This window comes from Perca flavescens, chromosome 5, assembly GCF_004354835.1.
Source record: "Perca flavescens isolate YP-PL-M2 chromosome 5, PFLA_1.0, whole genome shotgun sequence".
In the NCBI taxonomy this organism is placed as follows: domain Eukaryota; kingdom Metazoa; phylum Chordata; class Actinopteri; order Perciformes; family Percidae; genus Perca; species Perca flavescens.
In genome coordinates, this window is record NC_041335.1 from 30838669 (window position 1) to 30856051 (window position 17383).

Consider the following 17383-nt stretch of genomic DNA (forward strand, 5'->3'; position numbering starts at 1 on the left):
TGCATAAGAAAAACAAACACCTACTCGTACTCATCATTCTGTCTCATTCACTCTCACACACACACACACACACACACACACACACACACACACACACACACACACACACACACACACACACACACACACACACACACACACACACACACACACCAAAACACAAGATTGTATCATCCCACGCAGTTATGCAAAGCCTCATAACACAATACTCGTGACTCACAGGCAGATGTTGAGTAACTACCTTTCTCACCACACAACTGTTTTCACCCGATTGTTTGCCCTTTCTGTGCAACAGGTTGTCAAAGAGGTCTTAAGACTTGAAGAGATGACGTGGCCTGGCTTTCAAGTGAAAACATCTGTCTCCACAGATAGTATGCTTGGATTATACCAGCCGACATGCATATTTGCTGAATTTTAAATGGAATATATGCACTTTGTAGTCTGCATGTGTTGTTTCTGTACATTTCTATCAAGATAGCAAAGCAATAAATTAAATAAGAAGCAGTTTCTGTGACACTGTTGTGCTGATACTCAAACAGCATCAACACAGCAAATGTGTTTTCCTTGAAGACCGTCTGTCTGGCTTCCATTGTATCCAAGTTACAGGAAACACTTTTGATCAATGGAGATTAAAGGCTTATAAGCCAAGTCTGGAGACATTTCTTTGAGATGGAAGGTCAACAGGCACCAAGGAGGTTGAAATAAAGTTGGTGAGTGTCAAAATATGTTTGGGCTTGCTCAGAAAAAAAGGGCTGCAGGTGTTTTGATGTGCACTAAACATAGGGAGTGTGTTGTGCTTAAGAGGATCTTACTGATTTAAACCAGGAAGAGTACAAGGAAGCTTACTCATCTGCCAGAAAAAAAGTACCATCTACACCCATTTTCCACATTGCAGTGCTTAAAGAAATTGCTTGACATTTTGGGACCACTGTCATAGAGCTTAACAGTGGCGGCCCACTTTTTGAACAGCTCTAGTTCCGGAGGTGATTAACTTTAAAGCTACAGTCAGCAGCCGGTTAGCTAGCACAAAGACTGGAAACAGGGACAAACAGCTAGCCAGGCTATGTCCAACAACAACAAAATTCACCTCCCAATAAAGCTCACTTATTAAAGGCATATTTTGTAGGTATACAATCCCTAACTGCTTGTAAATACACAGAGTTCAAAGTTGGAGAGAGAGACAGAGAGAGAGACAGACAGACAGACAGACAGACAGACAGAGAGAAAAAGAGAGAGAGAGAGAGAGAGAGAGAGACGCAAGTCATATGCCCGCTGACTTAATTATCATTCCTATCAGACACACACCAATCACAGCCATTCTCACATCAAGATGGGCCTTTTAAATGTGATTCCCTCCTTACTGATCCCTGCTACACTGACGCTGCTTCACACACTGCTGCTGGCAACACTTTGCCTCCACCACCCCAGCCACCACCTTCCCACTTCAGTTTTCTTTTTTACCCAGGGGGGTTTCTGCATGGTGCTCCCTGTTTCAGCTTAGCATGCAGCTTGGCTTGTTCCAGGGAGCATTATCAGGAGCAGAGCCATCAGCGCCGAGCATAACTGTATTTCCATTTGTTGCAATAAATGGTGAAATCTATGACGAGTGTTCCTGATTGAAATATTATACCTTTAACACGTCTCTTGTTCACACAAAACACAAAAACCAACCAGCATCCCTTGCTGAAGATGTGCTAAAGAGAAAATGTGATTGCTCATACTTACAGTACATACATACTTATGTACTTGTCTTTTTGCAGTCATACATACAGGCAAAAGCAATAGTCTGAAACCAAAAACCTTTTCTCTTTTTGACAGACACTGTTTCAGCTTTTTGATTTCTTCACGTAACGCCGATCCACATCAGTCCCTGTTAATAACTTTGCTCGCAGTTCATTCAGTGTTGGTGACAAATGCATTTTATCTTTGCTAAAGGGAGTTTTGAATATTAATTGGTTTAGATAATCCCTAATGAAATCGATGAATTCTTCAAAGAACGTTCTGTGGAGTGGCTCCTGTCAGTCCACCCTCAAGTTCAATCACAACTTGGCTTAAATACAAAACGGAGTTTGAGTTGAAAGATGAGTCTGAATATATTATGCATTATAGACTGTGAAAAAAACTGTGATGAAAGAGCAAACATTTGAGAATTTCAAACAACTTAAATTATTTATAGGTGCCTTTAAAAAAAGAAGATTGTATAGTCTTTTCTCCTCCATGTGTGAGGGGACAACATTAACGAAAGTTATATGACAGATATACAAACAATATCAGGATTGTATGATTTATCATTGTACTGAAAACCACATTTCCATTAAAAGTGGTTATAAGTAGCCACATTTGAGGAGAGACAACTTACCTACTGACCTAGTCACTGTTCCATTATTAATTTGACTATTATCGCCACTGTTCATCATATCCCCAACCGGCCTGTCAGACACCGCCTACCAAGAGCCTGGGTCTGTCCGAGATTTCTTCCCAAGAGGGAGCTTTTCCTCGCCACTGTCGCACTGCTTCCTCTTGAGGGAATTACTGTAATTGTTGGAATTGTTGGGGCTTTGTAAATTATAGAGTGTGGTCTAGACCTACTCTATCTGTAAAGTGTCTCGAGATAACTCTTGTTATGATTTGATACTATAAATAAAATTGAATTGAATTGAATTGAACTTAACAAACGTTCTTTACCAAACCTTTATAATGAAAGCGATTGATACCTTTAGGTACAATGGCAAATATGAATCTAGCCTGACACATCTTTTAATTGCATATCAAAAACTGATTTGGTAGAATCTGTCAGTATGTGGTCTGACCTTGATCAGCAGAAAAGTGAGTAACAACGACCAGCACATGACCATGAATGAATTTGACTCAAAGCGCCAACTGAATGCCTGTCCCTGCATCTCCTCTTTAAGGGAGCTCATCACCGGTGATCGGGGAGACAAGGTGTGATGGATGCCATGGCAACACTGCTGCCACTATATGGTGTGATGTGTTTGGTTGCTTTGGTAACAGCAGCAGTCATGTCTGGTAAAGGACTGAGAACGTATGTTCAAATTAGTGAAGCTTGCAGATAAACAATTAAAGTTTCTCCATAGTTCAGAACAGACTGATGAAATATGAAATTTCATAAACGTGGGATAGTTTCTTTTTTTAAGGTATTTATGTGGGGAAACCTGACATGCTCTGGTTCAGCAACACTCTGCTTCACACTGTCACAGCTGCAGGTTTTCACAGCTGTCGACGTGCAGTGTTTCTTGAGGGTACCAAGGCTTACAATAAACCTTTGAGATTTACCATCATGCTTTTCCTAACACCTTGCTGGGATTTGCAGCAAAACTGCTTTTCAAACATTTTACCACATAAACATTTTAATACAATTGTGCCTGAAAATGTGTTATGAGGCCTGCTTATTCAGCTTTTGAATAAATCTCAATTTTATTTAGTTTAACTGTTGCTTACTGTTTTTTACGCATCCGGCAAAAACTTAATTAGTTTCACTTTGAACATACTACTTACAAAAAATAAATTATGCATCAACAGTGAGAATATAAGGCTGTGTAACCTTCCCTCTGCAGATTGACTTCACACAGAGATATGAGTGTTATACACAATGTACAAGTGTGGTAACACTAAGACACAGTGTGCTGTTGCTACAAGCATTGTGTACACTGATCACACAAGATCAAGCAGGTGCATAAGTAATAATGTAGAAAGATACAGTAAAAGAAAAAGACTGTGATAAAAGGCTCTCACTGTCTCTCACTGTACATGATGTTTGCTAGTCAGTGTTCATAAATGTGGTGTTTTTGCACTTTTTTGCACTGATTTTGTCTGTACTAAAAGTGATAATAGTTGGTAAACAAACATCAGAAGAGATTATATGAGACTTTCTTATGACAACTCAGGAAAGGACTGTGTAAAGACTACAGTACATTTTTTCGCAGTAAATGTTCCCAATGGATTATTTAGGTAACTATTCACGTTTTCCATTTTAAAGCTTAGAATTCACTGGACTTACTGTTGATGGTGATCTTGGCAGACCACTTGGAGGTGCCATCCAGGACGCTCTGCTTGATGCTTTTCATGTGCTGGACGTGGATCATCTTGGTGATGTTGAACACCTTCCGGATCTCCTCAAAGATCTCCGGCTTGTTCCTCTCGCGGATCTTCATCCTGTCCTTCATAGCCATGATGATGTGCTGCGTTCGGTCCTCCGCCCCGGTCTTGGAGCTCTTCTCAGCCGCTCCTTAAGGCAACAAGGTGGGAGGAAATGGAGGGGAAGGGTGGGTGATGAGTTCCAGAGGGTGAAGTGAAAAAATGAGAAAGAAACACAAATGTGTTTTTCCTTTTACATTTATGAGTATGGTATTTGTGTAGCTCCCTCAATATTTCGGGTACCACCATCCCTCCTCACAGTTATTCCATAGAATTTCTGCAGCTCCTCAAAACTACATCACAGAGCGATGTGTGCTTTGCTGAAATGTATCTTCTACCAAAATATTTGCTCAGACATTTTTCTTTGCAAAGATCAACTGTTGGAAGCTCTGGTTTCAGATAGTTGAAAGGAAGCTGCAAAACACCATTTATTTTGAAGTCCAACTCCTGATTAGGGAAGTAAGTTTTACAATCTGTACAATAGCAATGGCATTTTTAGCTGACTTTTCAGTCAGTCCACTCATTCACAGGAAGCAATAATAAGCAATGCATATTTTTTGGGTTGGGATAACTCTGTATATTGTACAGTATATGGGCTGTCTGGGCATGTTTTCTTATGTGTTTCAGTTGTTACTCACTCTGCAGGCAGTCAGCGTTCAGCAGCTCTTGGCATTTCTCGTGCACTTTGACCCCGCATTCCGCACAGCGCATACCCTGCCGGGCGATTCCCCACAGCAGACCCTCGCACTCGTAGCAGTAGGTGGGCGTAGTGGCCGTCCAGACCTCAAAATTGTGTGGCGTTGTGCAGGAGATTGGGTAGATCAGAGACTGCAGGGTCTTCTTGTACACATGGTTTTTCTGTTGGGTTGAAGAGAAAAAGAAAGATGAATGGATGGATGGGACAGAGGTAGAGGGTGTAAGAAAAGGTAAGGGCATAACAGTTTTTCAAGAAGTTATCCGAAAGAAGAAAGGCACATAAGGGTATAGAGTGATAAGAGAGCATGTGGGATGAAGTGTGAAAAAGGTGAGTATGGACAGTGATTACAAGAACACAACAAGACAACACAGAGGACAACAAGATGAATGACACAAATATAGCCGAACAATGGAAAGGGTATGAATTAGTAACTTTGTCTGTAGCAATAATGCAGCATAGCTGTTGGAAAAAAATCATTACATTTTGTCTACTGCTAAAATGATAAAAAAGAAAAAGAAAAGTGGTTTATACAACTAATTTGTGTTTTTATAATTCTTAGCTTCTTTATTGATGAAATAAATTCTGCTGTTGTTCAGTGTAGGAGGAGAGTGGGAGGAGGTGAACACATCTCTACAGAATGAGAGGACACCTTGACTGGAAGCCCAGCTTGATTTAGTAAAAACTGAATTTGTATAGGGGGTATGTGAGTCGTTATTATTTTTCTTATTGCCACAGTAGAAATTACAATATAGTGGTATGAATAGAAGGGAACATTGTTTTCTCAAAGCAAAAATATTTTCTTGTTGTGGGTTTCATTGCTGTCATCTCTCCTTCTGGATTCACTTAATCTTCTTCTAACTTGACTTTATTTTTCTGTCCTGGGCTTTTACCTGATTCTATTACCTCTGATTTACTTCCTTGTCTCTGTAAAGCATTCTGTAGCTTTAAAAAAAAAAAAACTTTATCGATAATAAGATTTCAACTATGGTTATATACTATTGTTATTGCCAGTGTTATTATGACTAAAACATTATGAATGAATGGATGGCTAAAAAGAACTTTCATTTTGGCATCATATTTGCTCACATTTTCATGTTTGGTCCAGGTTGTCAACTTGAAAATATCTCCTCAGTGTCTGTGTCCATGAGTCAGGACAAAATGTTGCACATTTCTATACATATGCTACTTCCATCCATCAGTATAATCTAATTATGGAACAGCTAACATTGTGTATATACACATCTTTAAAGGAATACGCCACCGTTGCCGCTGCCGGTGTTGCACCGGACTAAAACAATGCATGCACAAAAAATGCGTTGGCCCACCTATCTACAGCTAGGGGAGACCGTGATAAGCCCTATTTCAACAAACAGTGGCGTATCCCTTTAAATGTCCCGGTATTCTGTATGTGCAACACCCACCTGTACATCTGGTAAGTTATTACAGTCAGTAATTTACAAGGCACATACAGTGTAAAGGATCTGAATATATTTCGTTATACATGCTTGTGTATGTTTTCACTTTTGTAGCAGAAGTAATTAGCATAATCAGAATGACCATAAATGTTCACCTGTGTACATTGCAAATTCATTCAAATACATATATCTTGTAATAAATACCCACAGGTATTTATTACACAGGGACCCTCTGCAAAACATTGTATCAACATTAGGTACAAATGCAGCAGTGTGCCTTAATTCCATTTTAGTTTATCTTAATCAATTAATCAGATTACCACAAACTAATCACATTACAATGAATCTGGGGCCTTCAGGGGTCTCTGGGGGTTTGAGGCCCTGGGGCACTTAAGACTTGATAAATACTGTATATCTGACCTGCTATTGAAAGTTAATGTTTATAACATTTTTACTCATCTAAATGTCCACAGCATAAACTGCAGCCTACAAACATACCACATAGTTGAGTAAACACAAAAACTGCAAATTCTGTAATTCAAAAGAATACTGGACATTTTCAGTATTTATTGTTGGTTTTTTAACATTGCTTTGAGCTGTAAAGGTGTTTTTGTTTTTCTGGGCACTTGCTGTCTCAACATATGCATGTCATAATCCAACTGTATCATTTGTTAAGAAAGCAATGCACGATGCACACTTTTGCTTCCCTCTGCAGAGCCCATTTTGTGCATTTAGTTTGACCTGCATTTCATCTACACACTACAAATACAGGACTAGAAATGCTTTCAATGTGTTATTTTTTCTCAGGAATCCTTTTTAGTGTAATTAAACTGTATACATTCTTTTAATAGGGCAGTTGCTTTGTTCTCCACTGCTGCATTCAGTGACCTACTTTATCCACTAAAACAATTAATGTTTACTCTAATATAATGTAATGGCCATGACTAATTATGACTTGACACAGTACAGAAGGAAAGCCACAAAACCAACAATATTAAACAAACCTAAAACGCCATCCTGTCAGTGAAAGCTTGCTGCTCCTGACTCTTTAAAACCTGCCTAAAGTTGACTCAGCAAAATCCACAGCCAACAGTATATTCAATCTTTAACAAAAAGACTAACAATATGGCTTCAGTATATTGACAGCAGGAGTGTGTTTGCCTGTAAATATAAGTTAAGGTTTGTGTGGATCCCTATTAGCTGGCATCGAAGGGACAGCAAGTCTTCCTGTAGATAACCATAACATGTTACTTTAGTATATACAGAGTATGTGTGTGTGTGTGTGTGTGTGTGTTTGGCCACTTACAAGCTCTTCATCTTTCAGGGAGGTCCGTGTGGCCAGTGTGTGGGCAAGTCCAGCTTTCCTGGACTGTATCATAGACTGGAGAAAAGAGAAAAAGCATCAGCCACGAAGAAAAAGAGAAAAGAACAGATAAAATAAAACTGTCAATTCCCTTTGTGATTTTGGGCTCTTTGAAGGTCATGGAAACTTGAAAAACAACACACGTTTGTCTCCTCGGTTTGAACATACTTTTGGAAACACGTCGCACATCTCTCCTTTATTCCCTTCTTGAAGACAAACATTCAGACACGTTTGTACTATATTTGTGTATTTGTCTTCCCTGAATAAATTTTAATTAGGGATGTTTCAATCAAGTTTTTTTGGCCATGCTACAGATGCTACTTCAATAGACTTATAGTATACACACTTTAATACTGAATATTAAATTGAAGCTCCAATGAAAGATGTCATGAATTAAAGGAATGGTTTCTTATCTTGGGAAATAGGCTTATTCGCTTTCTCGCAGAGAGTTAGATGAGAAGATCAATACCACTCTTATATCTGTCCATTTAATATGCTACAGCCAACAGCCGATAAGCTTTGCACAAACACTGAAAACAGGGGGAAACAGCTAGCGTGACTGTGTCTAAAGATAACAAAAGACAGGTGGGCTGCCATCACAGGAGGCAAGCATAGACTGTGGCTTCATTTAGCCCGCCTCAGCTCCATCCACATACCACCTCTTTGCCCATTTTTGGATTAGCCAACGTCAGGCACTGCTAAAATGCCAAGATTGCAAGGGCCGGAGACACTATGTCCATATTTTATACAATCTATGGACAAACTGTAAAACTGTAAAACCGAAAATCACGGGCAGTTAAGTGCCAGACTGTTTCTTGGCAGGAACCAGTAACTTCTTGGAATTACCACTAGTTGCCTTGCAATTGCTCAGAGCCAATAAATAGTCTATTAGCTTCATAGGTGCTGCTTTGTGGATTTTGTTACCTTGAGACAGAACCAGGCTTGCTGTTTCCCCGTTTCCAGTCTTTGTGCTAAGCTAAGCTAATCACAGGTTAGTTTTGGCCTTATATCCAATGGACAAACATGAGAGTGGCATTAACAAAATACTGAAGTTCAAATGCATTATTCAACCTACAGCAGCACTTTAAAGCTGTGATACACCTGAGAAATGTCCTTGAAATAGAAGCACAGCTCTTTTTTTAACCCAAAGCTGCTCACAGCATCTCACCAACGCATCATGTCAGTCATAATTAAGTCAAACTGATTACTGCTGTATTTGCTATACAGTAGCACTCAGTGATTTATTAGCTCATTACAGTATATCTCTTCAATTTAAGAAAGTGTATTTTAATGAAGTGCAATAAATCTATAGTTGGTGTATTTAGATATGTTTAATTTTATTGTATATTTCAAGAAGGATGACATCAAGCCAGGTCACAAAAAAGAAGTCTAGTTTACAGGATAAAATCAAATTATTCAGGATCAAAGGTTTACTGGACATAGGATAGGCCCATTCATTGTGGGTGAAGATGCTAGACCAAGGGTAGAGTGGTCTGTTACTCGAGAAATGTTACAATTAAAGTCATCAAAAATGGGGGGTTGTGGGGTGTGAAGTCTTAAACTCAGGGACACCTGCAGCATTTGAACAGGACCGCATGGATTATGAAACATATTACAGATGGTAGTGCTTAGTGAAGTGCTTCATCTCTCCAGCTTATGGCTCACCAGGAATATTACATATACAATGCTGAGACGTTTTGAGCTCCAGATTATTTTAATACTTCAACAGTAAGCTTCTTCTTATCCATTCTGACAGCTACAAGACCACAGAAGAAGACATGCTATCACCTTACAAGAGAAGAAATCAGGGTACAGAAGCTGACCAGCAGGGGTCTAAAAAATATGCTGCTTTTCTGAAGCGTTGTCCAGCAACAACGTTGAACAGCAAAACAGCGGTGTTTGTGGCCTTGTAGCATGGACTGGGTGCCATGCTCCTTTGAGTTTTTAATTAGGGCACCTTAAATTATTTTAAGTGACAAGAAACTCATTTGCAGGAGCAGGGAAAAAATGAAATCCTTGTTCTAGATTCGTACGCTGGCCACTAAAGTGCTGACCAACCTCATGTGTGTAACCCTAACAACATGTTGACAATAGAAGCCAACTCAGGAAACATACAAACTGCTGATTTTTATCAAAACTAAATGTACCTTCTCTCTAACCTTCTCAGCACATATTTTCTTTCTGGTTATGTGAGGACTTTTGATCCTTATAATAATAAATGTAATATCACAAACCACTCTGTCATAGCCACACTATTCTATTTATTTTATATTTATATTGTTGCTTCATAACATCTTCTATGTGCTCAGATTGTCATGGTATTTTTGCAATGTTTTGGCTTTTTTCTGTTTGCTTCTTCGGCCGGTTATGGTTTAATCTCCAAATTAATTCAGTTTCACCTGCACAATTGAGTGTTTGTTCATCTCTCTCCTGTCTGTTTTTCTTTCTCTTCATTTGTGTAAGCTGATATACTAAACTTAACAAAATTGGACTAGATTATCCCAAAGTTCTTATATCTTTTTAACTTCATGGGTCCTTTTTCGTTCAGACTTCTCTTGTTGAGAGTGTGACCTTCACTCTGGAGTACCCACTTCAAATCAAAGGAGACAAGTTTTTTTTAATCAGATGAGTCAAGTTTCTTAGATCTCAGCGCCAGGATATTCACAGCTCTAACCACTCAAACACTCTGACAGACCGCAGCCAGTGGATGTACATCTGAGGCTCCCTTATGTACTTCAAAGTAAATGTGAGACCAAAAGGAGAAAAACACAATTTACCATAACATTTATCAGCATTTGTTATCTTAGAGAAGCAAGTGTGTTATTTAAAAAAGTGGAGCTGTTGACTTGCTAAATCGTAGCAAGACAAACCTGTTAATTAAAAGACTTTCGAGTCCAATCAGAGAAAAAGCCTCTGTGAGCATCAATCGGCTGAGGGAAAGCTGAAAGCATTCGTGACAAGAAATTGATTTTTCTTGTGTTTGTCAGAACATTTTGAAATATGGGTGAACAATGACTGATATTTGTATGAGAGTGTGTCCGTGCATATGTGTGCATGTTCATACTAACGCACACAAGAAAACGTCACACAGAGCAGATTGCAATGCTTTGCAACAATCGGGATCATTAGAGTTTAAAAACCCATCAAACAAATGGTAAAACACGGCAGCTGAAATCTCACTTGTCTTTTACTCACCATAGCCTGAGGGCCGATGGAGGCAGGGAGGCAACATGTGCAAAGAAAGAGAACGAGAAGAAAGAAAAGCTTAGAGACAAACACACAGGTGTCCCTCTGAGAGGATCAGCAGCATTCACCTTACTATTCAGTGCTTGCAAAGTAAATATTACACAGCGGATGCCACAGCAGAAGTGCTCCTTTATACATTTAGGATGTGGCATGCAAAAAAAATCATTCCTGAAGGAAAGAATTGGCTGATTGTAACATGGCAAACTTTTGTGTCACTCAGCCAGCTTGTTAACATGACTTTTCTCTGCTACCTCCAATACTAAAGCCAAAGTTGACAGGCAATTTAAGCTTAATAACCAAAGGTGACCGTGCAAAGAGAAACAAAAACTAACAGGGTACACACAGGCAATCCATCAGTATATAAGAAACCAATACATGTACATTTTGTTACTAGTATAGGAAACAAAATGAAAAATAAAGTCAAGTCAAGATAGATGAAAGCTATGAGTGGTTTGAAGATTGATCAATGTTTACTCTCTACATCTCTGTGCACATGGATGATTTTAAGGTGGTGAATATAAAAATGAAAATATGTGGCATTTTTTATGTTAGGCAGCATAATGTGATGATAGACAACTGTTCAACTCAGTGGGAAATATTCAACGAGAGGTGAACATCTAGGAGCACAACCGGAGAACAATCAGAGGTTAATTATTCAGGAACAATGTTTCCACTCACAACATGCTCAACCTGGAAGTCCCCCCAAAAGACTTTTGGTCAAAATGAAAAAACCTCAATCAGTCAAACCTGCTGAGAGGTTTTGATTGATTTTTTTCGAGTGTGAAATGTCACCAACAGTATTAACTCAGTGTCGAGTTTGGTGAATAATGCATAATAATAATAATATTCTGATGTGAAGTGATGTGATGTTAGACAGCACTTTCATTGGGAACCTGACAGGTGCAGCATGACAAAACTGGTATTTCTCAGCAACAGAAAACGGAGCGCATCTCCACCAACATTGGCTAGTTAGTCATGTTTACCAACTGACACATTTTCAATATAAACCACATCACGTAACTACAGTAGTCATGTTCTCAGATTTCAGGGTAAGTATGCAGCATACACAAGACCGTCTTGACTGTGTCAGTAATTAGTGACTTAAAAATAATTTTACTTAAACACCATGTTTGGAGGACGTTCATTGTACTGTACTGTATACCTGTGTGACAGGACTTAATCTTCATAGATAAATGTACAACCTTTTTTAAATATATAAATATAATCCTAAAATGTTCCTCAATATAGGGTTAAATATATATATATATATATATATATATATATATATATATATGACTATAATTGCTTGTACAATTTTTTTCCCCACACATTTACATTGAGTTATTTTTTAATTTGGTATTTGCCCAATTAAGATAAGAGATAAGATAAGAAGCCTTTATTGTCATTATATTCCAATGATTAAAACAAAATTGCGAGTGCCCCTCCCAGCGGTGCTTAAATGAAACCAAATTGCACACATCCAGTTGTTCAATTTACAACAACAAAAAAATCCTGAGCATGGCCATATTTAATTTAAGGCGTGTCTCAAAGGCAAGGTTCTGTGAAGGTGAAAATTCATGTCAGGAGACAGTGATGTGACTCACCAGTTCACTAACAAGTGGAATGGGCCTCCTCTTGCGGAGGTCTGGCATGCTGTCAATGCCAAACGGAGTGTTTCCCCTGTACAAACACACATAACCAAATAACAAAATGCACTGATCAATATTTAAATAAAGAAAATCTAGGTGCTGACACTGCAACAGGTAACCAAATTCTCTCTCACACACACACACACACACACACACACACACACACACACACACACACACACACCGAAGGGTGTTTACTGACCCTGGCTTGGCCCATGGGTGCTTGCTGGGGTCAGCATCTTGATCTCGGCTCTGAAATAAAATGTGAAAGGTCACGAGTTTAGCCATTTGAAGGCTGGCAGGCTTCATTGGTTTTCTGATTTCATGACACAGGAGCATGCACAAGCACAAGAGAAACAAGAAAGTGAGAAGAAAGAAACAGGAAAGAAACACTGTGACTGAACAGGGTTGGTTGAGTTTCAGAATTGTATGCCAAAGAGGGCATTTCAATCAATCATATTGCACCCATACATATACGAGCATCATAAACCTGGTTTACCTTGTAAAGTAACCACACATGCTCCCAGGAAACGTACACCGAATATTGACTTTTGCTTTCTAACAGCATGTTTTTTTTTTGACAGCCACAGTGGCAGTAACAAAACATGTTAACATGTCAGCCTGACAGACTCAACATCAATAACATTTTTCATCAATATTGTGTCCCTAATCAATACTGACCTATCCTCTATGGCATTGTTATATGTATGACAGGAACAACAACAAATATTCTTAATAGGACACAGATGCATTAAAGCTGACATCTCGTAAAACTTGAAGCTATTTCATTAGCTTTGAATTCAAACACAGTATTTTCAGGATTAAGTGAGCATTTTCCAGAAACTGACAGAAAGCAATAAAAACACAATTCAAAGGAAAATTAAATAAAGAGAGAAACTGACATGAGACAATGTCCAAGAATATAAAGAAATGTGTACAGAAAAAAACAACATCCTTTAGGGTGTCATGTTAATAAAAGAGATAACCTGATCTCCATCTTGACTTCCATCTGTAAAACAGCATAAGAGAAGAAAAACAGTCATGGACTAGTTTGACTCATCAGGTCAAAATAACAAGACACACACTCTATTATTAATTTTGTCATAAATGTTTGGGTAATGTTAAAAGCAGCTGCGCCATTGAGTTTTTTTTTTTGATAGAAGGGGTCTGAGGTCATAAATGTTTCATTAACATGTATAATTTATCATGAAAATGACTCTTAATATTTCCCTTCTCCTTCATCCTTAATGTCAGGCTTGCTTTCCAAGGAGATAATTGATGTTTTCTAATTCGGCAAATGGCTACTGCTGGAGCCTCGGAGAGGAGTAAGGGACTTGTGAGTGGCAGGTGATACATTACTCTTAAGGGGAAAGAATATTATAGTAGCCTATCAGCAGAGACCATTTGGTGCAGCAAATACCTAAAGGAATTTTCAGTACGGGGGCTTATTCATAACGTGAACATACCCAAAGAGGATACTGACAGTTATCCTTTTATCAATGTACACACAGACTAAAGAGAGACAGATCAAGGAGTTTCAGCAACAGTGAGAGGCTCTGATAACAAAAAGGTGGGGTGGAAAAGGAAAATTTTTTGAGCAAATAAATTAATAATGTATATCAATTTCAACATAAAATGAGTCACGCAAAAAAATTAAGATACCAAAAAATAACAATGCAGGGAAGTCTAAAGCATGAAATGTGGGAATAACTCACAAAAAAGAAAGAAATATGTATTGTAAGTGTACCTATCTTTAGATCTGTGACTCAAAAGTAATAAATGATTCATTTATTGAAATAAAATGAATGTGATGAAACAAAAGATGATCAACCAACCAGACCAACTTAAAATCCAACAATTGCTACCTGGTTCGAAGTCGTCCTGAGAGAAGGTGGACATAGTCATACTGGCGAGGTTGCGCCTGGTCTCCCTCTTCTCCCGCAGAATCTGCTGGAAGGTCCTCAGGCATTTTAGCCTGCGTTCATCCATCTGGCTTATCTCCAAGCATGGCTTTGCTGCATCGCCTTCTGCTTGGCCGTCTGGGCCCACAGTGTCTGTGGTGGGTTGCTGTGGCAGTGGCACCTCAGTTTCTCCCTGCTCCTCCAGTTTTGCAGGTTCATCAGCCAAAAGGGAGATTGATAGGGATTCTGCAGTGGTGCATTGCAAAAGCTGGGCTTTAATGGTAATATCTGCAGGATCATCTGCAGGACTTTCAGCAGGTTGTTCTGTAAGGCCATAAGGTGGAGGCAGCATTGAAGTGGTAATTGGGTCAGGGCATACTGAAAGTTCTTCTGGGAATGGGGGAATATTGTCCAAACAAGGAGGTTTTTGGCAGGTGTCTGTAGACTCCAATGTAAGGCTGTTGTTGGCTTCTTCAAGCATAGGCTCAAAAGAAAAAACATTTAATTTGTCTAGAGTATTGTGTTTGCTCAAATCCCCAATAGCACTACTACTATCAAGCACATCACCTTTCAGGGTTTCATTAAATGTTTTTTCAAATTGAGCCTCATAGCATAAAGGTTTTGAAGGCAACTCAGCTGTAGGCAGGTCAGAAGGCATTGATATTTCAAAGTCTGCTTCTTGGGCTCCAGGTACTTCAATTTTGCGCAATGCTCCCCTCAAAACAGAGCTAAAATCAAGTACAGCTCGACCTATACGTTTGACATTGAAACCACCAGCTTGAACATCTGCACTGCCAGAGTGAGGAAGTCGGTTTTCTAAGATTTGGTTGGTGGCTTCAGTCTCTTGGATGAATGGTCTATCCACATCAGCTACAGTGGTACATAAGGAGGCCTCAGTCCATGTCATTGCTGAAGACTCTTCGTAGGCTAAATAAGTTTCCTGATAGCTATCGACATGACAGTCTGTTGTGTAGCTCAGCTCATTTGATTGCCCATAGTCAAATTCCTCTGCTTCTCCATGGTGCCCATCAACTGAATGGTAACCAGAACTTTGAGGGTAGGAAAAATCAGCAGCACATTCATATCCCACAGTGGGCTTTTCAAGGTTGATATCTGTTGGAACATTGATCCCAGACTGGGTTTGAGGCCTTCTCCTCTGTGAATGCCACTCCTCCCTGCTAGAAGGGCTGGCAGGTGAGTTGTAATGTTTCCCAGAGCGAAGCGAGAGATGTTCTGGGCTTCCTGTGGAGCACTGCCCTGATGTACCATATCCTTCTGCACCTCTGTAGTGATCCCAGCTACCAGCTCCTTCACAGCTAAGAGTGTTCTCACCTTCATGCTCCTCTAGACTTATGTCCCTCCGGTAAGCAGTTTCTCTATGCCATGCAGATTGCCCAGAGGCACTGTGTGGTGGAATAGTGTTAGACCAATGTTCCTCCCCATCATTAGGTCTTTGCTGCTTCCTCCCATGACTAGATGATGGTCTCTCTAGGTCTGACTCACTATGACCAGAAGACAAGGAGCTAGTGCTTGGACAGCTTTGGCCATCCTGCCTTTCAAAGTAGCCAAAACTGAGCTTTCTTGCTATTGCACCTATTAGGATATCCGAGCTATGGTCAGAGGTGTCCTCTGGTTCCTCCAGTTCCTGATGATCCACTGATTCAGCAATTGGGGACACAGAACACTCTTCTGCCTTTGATAACAATAATTCTCCATGGATGCTATGATGCTCATTGCAGACTTGGGGAAAAATATTTGAAGACTTTGGCATTGAACTACCTAAACTGCCATAAGCACTAGCGGGCCTTCTGCGGGTGGATGGTCCATCTTTGCACCCTACCCCTGACCAGGTACCTGCGTGTACCCCTGAGCCAGCCTTGTTGCTAGAACGAATGCCCTCAATCTCCAACAAGACAGCGTCTACACAAGATGACACTTCCTCAACTGACCCTCGAACTGAGGTCAGGTAATCCCTGAGGTCCGAGATTTCCTCCTGGATCTTATTGATCCCCCTCAGCTCTTTAAGAATGTGCTCAATGATAGCACTTGACTCCTCCTCTTGATCTTCATCCTCTTCCAGCAGTGTACCTGGGAGAGTTCTGTTGAAGTTGTAGTCCACACAGTCACCAGTAGAAAAGGGTCTCTTTGGCCGAATACGGGGTGAAGAAAAATCCCCTCCAGCTGCTCCTACAAATTTAGTCCCATTCATGTCTGGGCCCATTGGTCTGTAGTGTGGGGGTGATCGCATCTGCTCAGGTGTTGCCTGAATTTCACCCTCAAAGGAGATTCGTTTTCGATTTACTGGGGATCTGCAGCTTTTATGCTGTAAAGTGCATGGTATTCTTATACATCCCTCTCTGTTTAGCTCCACCTCTCCCACACATGACGGCCCCGGTGCTACTCCATATCCTTTTCCGTTAGACACTTTTGGAAAATAGGCTTCAGCACTGGGGATAACCTTTGGATATCTGCTTCTGTGCTCCTTTCTGCCCTCCTGTGTTTCACCATCTTCCTCCTCTTCAATACCTCCATAATCAAATTGGGAATCTGGGACATGGTGGTCTGCAGACCCTTGCAAGAGACGATGTATTTTACCCCGTATGACCAGTGCTACCCTGGGGTTTGGAGCTCTCTTTTTGGGTGAATGGACTTTTGTCTTTGTGCCTCCTTTAGGAGCAACACCTGCTCCATGTTGTCCATTGAAACGATTTCTGGAGAACATATTTCTCAAGAGAGCAACCTGTCCTCATCTAGTTTCCCACATTGTTGCTGGGAGTTACAATCAAAATGATCACGGTATTGTAGTTCATTATCAAGCCTGTTGAAAGCTTATTCAGCCCAACCACTCAATGTCATTGGTCCATGACTAAAATGGAAAGACAAAGATACAATAGTTGTAAACACTAAAAACTAACACCTCAGTCAATTGAAAGCTTTGGGAAAAAAAGAAGACATTT

General features: G+C 39.9%; 1 protein-coding gene across 1 annotated transcript in view; it reads right to left on the minus strand.

Annotated features, from left to right (window-relative positions):
• The window catches only part of LOC114556266 (protein unc-13 homolog B), a 78552-nt gene extending 61404 nt beyond the window's left edge, over positions 1-17148 (minus strand). The window contains exons 1-10 of the mRNA XM_028579176.1: positions 16281-17148; positions 15930-16082; positions 14391-14816; positions 13512-13534; positions 12728-12777; positions 12481-12556; positions 10826-10831; positions 7574-7648; positions 4794-5013; positions 4019-4246 (exon numbers count right to left, since the gene is read on the minus strand). Of these exons, the coding sequence (XP_028434977.1) occupies positions 4019-4246; positions 4794-5013; positions 7574-7648; positions 10826-10831; positions 12481-12556; positions 12728-12777; positions 13512-13534; positions 14391-14816; positions 15930-16082; positions 16281-17148 (2125 nt within the window). The remainder of the gene's footprint in view (positions 1-4018; positions 4247-4793; positions 5014-7573; positions 7649-10825; positions 10832-12480; positions 12557-12727; positions 12778-13511; positions 13535-14390; positions 14817-15929; positions 16083-16280) is intronic.
• Positions 17149-17383: the final 235 nt, after the last annotated feature.